General features: G+C 39.2%; 1 protein-coding gene across 1 annotated transcript; it reads right to left on the minus strand.

The window, feature by feature from the left end:
• Positions 1 to 352: 352 nt before the first annotated feature.
• LOC127414138 (rho-related GTP-binding protein RhoU-like) lies at positions 353 to 8,463 on the minus strand. The gene is made up of 3 exons (XM_051651923.1): positions 7,266 to 8,463; positions 6,029 to 6,087; positions 353 to 3,844 (listed from the first exon to the last, which is right to left on the minus strand). Exons 1-3 carry the CDS (start codon positions 7,507 to 7,509, stop codon positions 3,392 to 3,394), a joined length of 756 nt encoding a protein of 251 aa, XP_051507883.1. The 5' UTR covers positions 7,510 to 8,463; the 3' UTR covers positions 353 to 3,391.
• Positions 8,464 to 10,899: the final 2,436 nt, after the last annotated feature.

A 10,899-nucleotide genomic window follows, 5' to 3' on the forward strand; every position in this document is an offset into this window, starting at 1 on the left:
TAGGATCTCCATGACTTCTGATTAACATCAAATGATCTCTGTGATTATCTTGGCCAAGGCAATACTTGATTGCTAAATTTGGTCAGTGATTGTATAGATTTTCTTATTGCCAATGATAAGACCACATGCAACCCAAGTGAATGGTACACAACCTAGTATTGGACAGACACGACGAAGCCTCATCATTCCTGCCAGAAGGAGGGCGTTTACAAAGAATTAACTATAAAAGGCATTGAGATAATAATATAGTCTCTTCTATCTGTGCTTTACAAACTCATGGATGGCTTTTCATTGAAAGCACTTCCCAAGAAAATGTAGAGTACAGTTAAAGAAGATGCACAGAGAATGAGTACCAAAAATGTATATTTATTTCAAGAAAGATAACAACATACAGGCAAATATCTGTTATTACATGTTAGTTTCATCTGAACTGCCACCAGATTCTGAACAGTTCTGTCTGGTGGGATGCTGCAGCAATGAGCTCTCTCACACAGTAAATATCCAGCACTGCAATGCAACTTACATGCAAAACAAATCAGTGAATAAACACATAGCATGTGTTTGAATTGGAAGTTTGGCTACTTGTCAAAAAACCTCTGACCAAGCAATTGATCTTGCCCTGTGAAAGTACACAGCCCTTTAGCACTCAAATGGTTCGGTCAGTCTGAACAAAAAGGGATAGTTCATCAAAAAGACAAAATTCTGTCATAATTTATTCACCCTCATGTTGTTCCAATGGAACACGAAAACAGATGTTAGGCAGAATGTTAGATTCTGACAGCCTCAGTCACCATTCACATTCATCTCTTTTTCCATACATAAACAGTGAATGGCGACTGAGGCTAACATTCTGCCTTACATCTTCTTTTGTGTTCCACAGAAGACTGCAAGTTATACAGGTTTGCAACATAAATGATTTTGAAATTCACATTATATGACCACAAATATGTTTTTTGATAAATGATTAAATACAATGTACTGTTTACAGTATGCCTATCCTTTTGACAAAATCACTTTTACATAACATAGCTTGTTTTCTGAGCTTAAAATCAATATGATTGTTTGATTCGGGGGTACAACTCACACTATGCCATACCTTCAACACTTGCAGTTTACAACACTGTAATCACTTGCTGAGAGCCACTTACTTTTTTCTCAACACTTTTTCAACACTTTGCCACATTCCCCTGCTGAAAAGACCAGCAGTGCTAGTTACCAGCTTATGTTGTGTTTTGGATGCTGGTGTCCCCACCAGGCATATTAACAAGCTTAAACAGCAAGAATTCCATGGTCAAACAGCTTATCTAGAAGGACCATGCTGGCTGACCACCTTCAGCAGCTACGTTTCGCTGCACTGCAAAAAAATAAAAAAATACCAAAACTTTTTTTGTCTTTGTCTTATTTTCCGGTAAAAAATATCTAAAAATATCTAAACACTAAAACACGAAGAAAGAAAAAACCTTAATAAGCAGACTTAGGATATTAAGTCTTGTTATCAGATTAAACATTTTTTTGTGGGGTTTATGCTTAAAACAGGAAAAAACTATTTGACAATAAGGTAAGAAAAATAAACTTGTTTTCAAATTTGAATCAAGTTCTTTTCTTTCCCCACTGGAATTTTTTTTCTTATTACTGTATAAGCATAAACATTAGTGTATTTTGTTAGATTTCCATGAAAACAAGACAGCATATCTTATTTCATTTTGCTTCTCAAGTAAATTTATCTTGTTTTAAGTATAATTAAATATTTTACTGGAAACAAAGACAAAAAGTTTTTGTGGTGTGGTGACCGCCAAAGCTATACTGGTCCAACAGCATGGAAATTAATCCTGGTTTAAGCTGTTTTTTCCAGCAGGGTCAGGCATAATAAAACATTAGAAGTGGCAAACAAAGAACTCTCTTTTGTCAATTATCTTGATTCATTCTTGGTTCATTCGGTGCCCATGAAGGAAAATGTTTACCACTAGTGAAGTCAGTAGTTCTTTAACATTTACCCCAGCTTATACAGTGAAACATTAACTTTTCCTTACATTAACTTTACACTTGGTCACATATCGCATAGCAGCAGGTTACTTTACCAGTTTATCTGACGTGGAAGTTTAATAAAAAGTGCAGTTTGCCCTGGGACAATCCTCCCCAAATGTTATACAGACTTTCTTTGATGACAGGACTATAATGCTTATCAAAGCATGATGTGGATGACATCATTGCACAACTAGAACTATAGAAAAATTCGTTTCCAGTAAAATATTTTCTGTGACAATGTTGATGTTAAAAAGTGCCATAAACTGCATTGCCATTAAGAGTTTGAAACCATTCCATTCCTTTTAATGGGAAGTAATTAGAAAGCAATGATGATCACTGGTCTGTAATTTCCAGTTGAAAATCTGGAAAACAATTTGTGTTGGTTATTCTGTCATGAATGACCAGTCTACTGTATATGTACAAATACAGTACTTCTGACTCCAGCACATTTCTACTCTATCAGACCTAACAGCACTGAATTGTTGAACTCAAAACATTGTTGTTGATGAAGCTCCAGGTTCTATGACCAGATATACAGTCCAACTGGCCTACTAGCCTACTCTCACTTACAATGGCACAGTATGTTTGGGTATGGACCAAATGTAAACAAGGGAGCCTGGAGAGATGTGCCAGTGACCTGCTGTCTCTAAAATGGACTATCATTCACCCTAACAAGACAACCAAATACATATCAGTGATGTCAAGTTGACAGTCTGCCCAAACATTTGCTTTTATTCTAGATCACACTAATACTTTGATATACAAATGACAGAACTCCTGTTCTGAACAGGTTCTCCTGTTCATGCAAGTAATTGGGAATCATTTGTGGGTCTTTAGCAAAGATGAACGTTATAACACCAACACAATCCTAGGCTTTGTTGAAATGAACCAAGATGGTCTTTGCTTCTCACAGTGTAGCGAAATTTGGATGGAGGAGTAAAATTCTGGGAAAGGTGACTGGTAGTCTGACTAGATCTGTAGCAATGGGGCAGCTCATAAATCCACTTTGAAACCCTCCTCAGCAGAAGATAAGGTAAAGAAAGACAGATGACTCTTGCCCTAATTTGTTTAAATGACCATTTGAGGTTAACCTGGGACTTTCCAAATGAGGAACAGATCCTCAAATGTACAATGGAGTACTGTCATCCATTGTAACCGATACCTTGGAATCTGCTGGCTATGAATCATTCCATTTCATGACAAACAGATCTTTTCTACAGATTATGTCCTCTTCAATGTCTCATGACCACCTCTACTCCAATTAATCCACTAAAAAAGCAGATGTATTTGTTTCCAGTTGTATTCAAAAAAGCAATTTACAGTCAAACTGCATCCACAACAACAGTACAAAATCGGATTATTTCTTTTATGCCAGACAGCAGTATTTTTTCCACCAAGACTTGGAGAGATTCCTCATTTTATCAGGCGTGCGCTTCTTCAGTCTTTTCTGCTGCTGGCTGTCAGAGTACTGGATGCTGGCCACTATGGCTGTGTCAAACACCTCCTTCAGGTTCTTCTGGGTGAGTGCTGAGCACTCCATGTATGAGACAGCCTGCACTTCTTCAGCACATAAGAAGGCTTCTTGGGGGTCCACTGGACGCTCTTTATATTTCGCGAGGTGAATGAGCACTTTGACATCTTGCCGGAGGTCAGCCTGAGTGCCGACCAGCAGTATGGGTACCTTTGGGCAGTGCCAGCGGATCTCAGGCACCCACTTTTCCCTCACATTCTGGAAGGAGGAGGGACTTACCACACTGAAGCAGAGCAGGAAGACGTCAGCATTGGTGTAACACAGCGGCCTTAGCTTGTCAAACTCATCCTGCCCAGAGCAAAGAAAAGAGAGTCAGTAGTGCTAAGAAACACTTGTTGTTTTGGATTACTGAAAGTAGTTAAAAGTGTGAACAGCTTCTGAGGGATCCTGTTATATAATATGTTCTTTTACATTTAACTCTATACTGTTCATTATACAACTGTCAGTTCCAGTCCTCTAATATATATAGTATAACAGCCTTGGGATGCTTCACTGTTTGTATCCACCCACTTGTCTGTGTTTGTGTTGTTGCAGACAGGCTGTGTAATCTATATGTTGCACAGCAACATGTTGTGGCTTCGTTGTTATTTTCATTAGCGGAGCAAAAATAGTCAAAGTAACTGTCCACATTGTGCCTAAAATATATGTTACTCCATATGAATTTCTTGTTTATGGATAATTCTCATAAAACCTGTCAAGAAAATGTCCTTGTCATATTTAACCTCAAATAAAAACATAAATAATAAATTTTTAAAAAAAACAAACAAACAAAAAAATAAATTATATTTGCAAAAAGGAAATGAAGGTTATATTTAGGACCATTTAGTTTTTTTGCATTGTGACATTATTTTCAGGATAGGTAAGCAATTTTTTTGCCGTAAAATGTCCGGATGTTTTACATTTCCTTTTCCTATTGTTTTCAGTGATGATTCTCATTACCGTAACACAATCATTTTTTACTGTATTACAGTAAAAAATATGCTGTTGTACAATTATTTTTTGGATTAAAATCAGCAAAAATGAAAGGCAGTACTAAGGGAGTACTGCTATGATGTATAAATAATTAACAGTTTAAATAATATATACTGTATATTTGCATCACAGCAATGAGAATTGTAGGGTAAAATGTGAGTAACTGTCATAAAAATATTGTCAAACTGTAAAAAAAAATGAATGGCTCTAAAACTAGGCTTAATTTTCTATATGCAAAATATAATTTCTCCTTTTTTTCCTTTTGATTTAGGAGTAAAATAGGAACAGAAAATTTTTTGTAAGGATCACTCTTATAGAACTGCTTTATAAAAAGCAATATCACACTACAAATTATGTTGTCGTACTGAATATCCACATGATATTCAGTACAACAGCACTCCTGCTCCTGTGATATTTGTTTGATTTGTTTAAATTCCTCTATACACCAGAGAATATTAGCTTTGACTTGATATTTGATATATGATACATATTTTCCATTGAAAGCATTGTCAGAATATGCATCAGTCCTATCCTACAGTACATTTTATATTATTGTGCACATATAAGCAAGTATGTTTGTCATTTTATGTGACTGAAAAAAAGTTGTGCTATGTCTGATGCTCTTTCAGGAGTATCTTTACCCAGACTAAGACGGTTTGCTGGTCTTAGCTCATCTCTCAGCCTGATCAGGTAAGTCTGTTTGCTAGTTTTAGCTGGTTTAAGATGTATTTTCAGCAGGGTAATGTATGTTTGGGATTCTTTTATATACTCTATATTTGCTGCATTAACTATACTTACTTTCCCTCTGTCTGTTTCTCTCTCCTTCTTGCCCTACCCCCTTCTCCACCGGCCTAAACAGGACTGATCCAAATATCTCTTGGCTTGCCTCCCTTCAGAGTCTCTCCTTAGCTTGCTAAACTCGTCCAAAACACACTGATCTCACGTTTCCAGTGACTAGCCCCAGCTGTACCTCAGCTGAAAGTAGGTCTCACTTTCCCTTGGATCAGGCCCAATTCATCACAATTAGACTGCTTCCTATTTGCGATCTCTAGAGCTCCTTTAACCCTCTCAAAAAGGGAGAGAAATACGTATTCCACTAACTGACCTATAGTCCAATAGTGTGTTCCCATAGGAGGAAGCACATACTGTGACTGGACAGTAAACTTCAACTGAACTTTACCTTATCATGAGTAAGCAAAACAACACTGAATCACTTTCACTCTTGTCCCCCCTCCCTTATCTTACAGATAACCAGCCATATGACTAATTAGGACATGACTCAAGAGTTACCCTACTGTTAAATCCTCTTCATCTTTAGATTAAACAAATGAGCTGGCTGTTTCCATTTAAGAAGAGAGGGCTACAACCAGCATGTGTTTGTGCAAACAATATGTCATCCTTATACAATGAGACCATAAACATGAACCTGCACTGCCTTGAATGTGTTTGTGAGGTGGTTTGTTTAGGTCTAGTGGTGCTGAGACGGTTTGCTGGACTGACCTGGCCAGCAGTATCGCAAAGCTGAAGTTTCACAGGCTTGCCATCCACAGCTACAACTGCTGCAGAAAGGAACATATACAATTTGACATTTTGCCCATCCTCAGTCAGAATGAATTTTTAAATGAATAGTTCACCCAAAAATGAAAATTCTCTTATCATGTACAGTACTCACCCTCATGCCATCCCAGATGTGTATGACTTTCTTTCTTCTGCAGAACACAATCAAATTTTTTTAGAATATCTTAACTCTGTAGGTCCTCATAATGCAATGGTGGCCAGAACTTTGAATTTTCAAAAAGCACATACAGGCAGCATAAAAGTAAGCAATCTGACTCCAGTGGTTTAATCAATGTCTTCAGAAGCAATAGGTGGGTGAGAAACAGATCAATATTTAAGTTCTTTTTTTTTACTATAAATCTCCACCTTTGACCAGCTCCAAGCACTAAGTGGCGAAATGCATGAAGAATGCGAATCACCAAAAAAATAAAAAAATAAATAAATGTGGAAATGAAAGTGAGTGGAGATTTATATTAAAAACATAAATATTGATCTGTTTCTCACCAACACTTATCAAATAGCTTCTGAAGACATGGATTTAACCACTGGAGTCTTTTATGCTGCCTTTATGTGATTTTTGGTGATTCAAAGTTCTGGCCACCATTAACTTGCATTGAATGGACCTACAGAGCTGAGATTATTCTTAAAATCTCTGTTTGTGTTCTGCTGAAGAAAAAAAGTCATTCACATCTGGGATGGAATGAGGGTGAATAAATGATGACAGCATTACGTTTTTTTTGGGGGGGGGGGGGGGGGGTATTAAACACATACTGTTATAAATTAGATTGAAATTCATGCACCAGTTGAACTTGCTGGCCTTAGAAAAGCTGAAACATCATATAAACATCAGACAGTGAACAATCATGTTGCTACGTGAGTAATTAAATTAGGTCAGTGGTAAACTACAGTCAGTTCTCTTTGAGTATTCATTATGTGGGAGATTTATACAATTCAGCAAGAAAAGTCTTCGGCCACCCTAATTTGAGTAAGTGGGCAAGGATTGTAAAGTGTCGTTTATATATATATATATATATATATATATATATATATATATATATATATATATATATATATATATATATATATATATATATATATATATATATATATATATATATATATATATATATATATATATACATAGTTTCACCACTGTTTACATAAGCCGAGTGGTATTTACCTGCAAAGTTATCAAAAGCTGTTGGAACATATTCGGTGGGATATCCATTGGTGGTATAGCTCACAATGAGACTAGTTTTTCCCACTGCACCATCACCGACCAGCACGCACTTCACCCGGCGCTCCGCTGCGGACCCGAAACGGCTCTTCACCGCGGTGGACAAAGCTCTGCCCCTGAATCTTCTCGGGGGTACCGGTGGCACAACCGTACCTGGCTTATATTCTCCCCCTCCCTGAGGAGACATCGCTGAAAACACTGACTGTCCCAGAGACTGAACGCCAGTTTCAGGGATTCATCTGACTTCTCACTTCTGGATGAGAGAGCTGAGTACCAGTCTCCGGTTTCACGACGGTTTCCATTGCGAGGGAAAAACAGTACACTTACAGCTACATTTCAAATCAAGAAGGGTTTGTTTATATGAGATAAAACAAAGAGACTCTGAAACAAAAATAAATACGAAGCCCACAAGTTAACTGGCGTTACGCTCTCATGAGGCGAGTCCTTCTCCGCCCTCTCTAGACGCACTTACTCCCAAACACCATGACTGGCTGTGGCTCAAAGCCCACACTGAGCTTCCTAACTAGACAGCATTTTTAGCTCCTTAGGCGCGTGCAGCATTTTGGTCATCATACGCTCAAAAAATAATTTTAAGATTTATGCTTTTAAATTTCCTGATAAAATTCCATCAAATTGCATTGAGTAAACTTTGATAAAAATGTACTAAAAAATAACTATTTTAAGTTTTATTTAATATTGTTAAACATTACACAGTTGACTTTTAAGGAAACTAGTTATGAAATGGAAATGGGTATATCTTAAAAACGGGCTAAAATAGTTTTTTAGCGTTCTTAGTCAGCTGCCCAGCTGTACAGCTGCTCTTTCAAGTATGTTGCCAAAAATACTATTGTTTAGACAGGCAGCTCACTAGTTTTTGAGACAGAGCCTATAACGTCGTCCTTTATGAGTTGCATATATCCATGAACTGAAGTTCAGCAGACCTGTTGTCATAGATTACCGATAAACTTAACTGACAAGAATTGAAAAGTTTCACCATTTCAAACTTTTTTATTTTCTATAAGGGTTTTTAATTTATGTGAAATGAAATAATAATGGAAGGTTGTTTTGATTAAAATTATTATTTTTTAAATAAAAGGTGGCGAGGGAGCCTTTTACCCCACACTAACCCCACTTCAGAAACACAACTGGCATTTTATAACATCTCAAGTATTCTATAAACCCATGAATGTTTATAGAATACTTTAGCCCCTGCAACAGTGTGACTTTTTACCACAAATACTATTTATTGGACAAATATTAAAAAACTACAATTACAACAAGGCAAAATAAAGGTGCCCAGCCTCCTACCCCCTCCGATTATTTTACAATAAATAAATATATATATATATATATATATAAACTCAGCAAAAAAAAGAAACATCCTCTCACTTTCAACTGCTTTTATTTTCAGCAAACTTAATGTGTAAATATTTGTATGAACATAAAAAGATTAAACAACTAAGACATAAACTGAACAAGTTTCACAGACATGTGACTAACAGAAAATGAATAATGTGTCCCTGAACAAAGGGGAGGTCAAAATCAAAAGTAACGGTCAGTATCTGATGTGGCCACCAGCTGCATTAAGTACTGCAGTGCATCTCCTCCTCATGGACTGCACCAGATTTGCAAGTCCTTGCTGTGAGATGTTACCCCACTCTTCCACCAAGGCACTTGCAAGTTCCCGGACATTTCTGGGGGGAATGGCCCTAGCCCTCACCCTCCGATACAACAGGTCCCAGAAGTGCTCAGTGGGATTGAGATCCGGGCTCTTCGTTGGCCCTGGCAGAACACTGACATTCCTGTCTTGCAGGAAATCATGCATAAAACGAGCAGTATGGTTGGTGGCATTGTCATGCTGCAGGGTCATGTCAGGATGAGCCTGCAGGAAGGGTACCACATGAGGGAGGATGATGTCTTCCGTGTAATGCACAGTATTGAGATTGCCTGCAATGACAACAAGCTCAGTCTGATGATGCTGTGACACACTGCCCCAGACAATGACAGACCCTCCACCACAAAATTGATCCCGCTCCAGAGTACAGGCCTCAGTGTAATGCTCAATCCTTCAACGATAAACGCGAGTCCGACCATCACCCCTGATAAGACAAAACCGTGACTCGTCAGTAAAGAGCACTTTTTGCCAGTCCTATCTGGTCCAGCATAGGTGGGTCTGTGCCCATAGGTGACGTTGTTGCCGGTGATGTCTGGTAAGGACCTGCCTCACAACAGGCCTACAAGCCCTCAGTCCAGCCCCTCTCAGCCTATTGCAGACAGTCTAAGCACCGATGGAGGGATTGTGCTTTCCTGGTGTAACTCGGACAGTTGTTGTTGCCATCCTGTACCTATCCCACAGGTGTGATATTCGGATGTACCGATCCTGTGCAGGTGTTGTTACACATGGTCTGCCACTGCGAGGACGATCAGCTGTCCCTCCTGTCTCCCTGTAGCGCTGTCTTAGGCGTCTCACAGTATGGACATTGCAATTTATTGCCCTGGCCACATCTGCAGTCCTCATGCCTCCATGCAGCATGCCTAAGGCACTTTCACGCAGATGAGCAGGGGCCCTGGGCATTTTTCTTTTGGTGTTTTTCAGAGTCAGTAGAAAGGTCTCTTTAGTGTCCTAAGTTTTTATAACTGTGACCTTAATTGCCTACCATCTGTAAGCTGTTAGTGTCTTAACCACCGTTCCACAGGTGCATGTTCATTAATTGTTTATGGTTCATTGCACAAGCGTGGAAAACATTGTTTAAACCCTTTACATCTGTAAAGTTATTTGGATTTTTACAAAATTATCTTTAAAGTGTCCTAAAAAAGGGACGTTTCTTTTTTTGCTGAGTTTATATTGTGGCAAGACGCCTATGCAGCAATCAGCATCGCCTCTGGCTACGGCAATTAAACGAGACTCTCGGGCTGATCGCTCGCACCTGCAGCCGATCTTCTCAACAAAAACAGAAGGATATAAATGCCGGCAGGAGAATTAGAAGGGAGAGAAGGATCTAGAGAAAGCATGCATGAAACTAACTGCCTCTTGTGTTTATTCTAATCCTAGGAAGTGACTGAAGGCACTTAGTTCTTCAACTAGCCGGCATTCATCTCCTCCGTTTTCGGGGGGGGAGGCGGCCGTGCAGGTGCCCCTTCCTGAGCCGAGTCGAAACGCCCAACAGCTCCTGACCAAATAGACGGATCAGGATGATGTTGAGGCGTACCTGCACACTTTGAGGTGGTGGCCGAGCATGAGAGGTGGGAACCTGTGGAGTGGGCTTAGCATATTGCACCCCTCCTGACGGGGGAACCCCAGCAGGTGTACTACTCGTTGCCGGATGCGGCAGTGAATGATTACCAGGTACTTAAAAAGGAAATACTCGCCAGGGTGATCTCGCTGATCTGCGGCGCCCAAAAGTTTCGTGATTGGGGATATGAGTTCCGCATTCTGGTTCTGGTACAGGCGACGCAACTTCTAAGGCAAGCCAACCTGTGGCTGATGTCTGGCAGTCCCTCAACAGATGAACCAACAGTATGGTGGTGGATCGAATGCTCCATGCGCTTCTCTGTCTACACTGAGTAGTCGGCAGGT

Source organism: Myxocyprinus asiaticus, chromosome 23 (genome assembly GCF_019703515.2).
Source record: "Myxocyprinus asiaticus isolate MX2 ecotype Aquarium Trade chromosome 23, UBuf_Myxa_2, whole genome shotgun sequence".
NCBI lineage: Eukaryota > Metazoa > Chordata > Actinopteri > Cypriniformes > Catostomidae > Myxocyprinus > Myxocyprinus asiaticus.

Coding starts and splice junctions, on each gene's coding strand:
- LOC127414138 (XM_051651923.1), bottom strand. CDS start 7,509: ATGTCTCCTCAGGGAGGGGGAGAATATAAGCCAGGTACGGTTGTGCCA. Junction 6,088..7,265: donor AGCTTTTGATAACTTTGCAG/GTAAATACCACT, acceptor TCCTTTCTGCAG/CAGTTGTAGCTGTGGATGGC. Junction 3,845..6,028: donor TTTGCGATACTGCTGGCCAG/GTCAGTCCAGCA, acceptor TGCTCTGGGCAG/GATGAGTTTGACAAGCTAAG.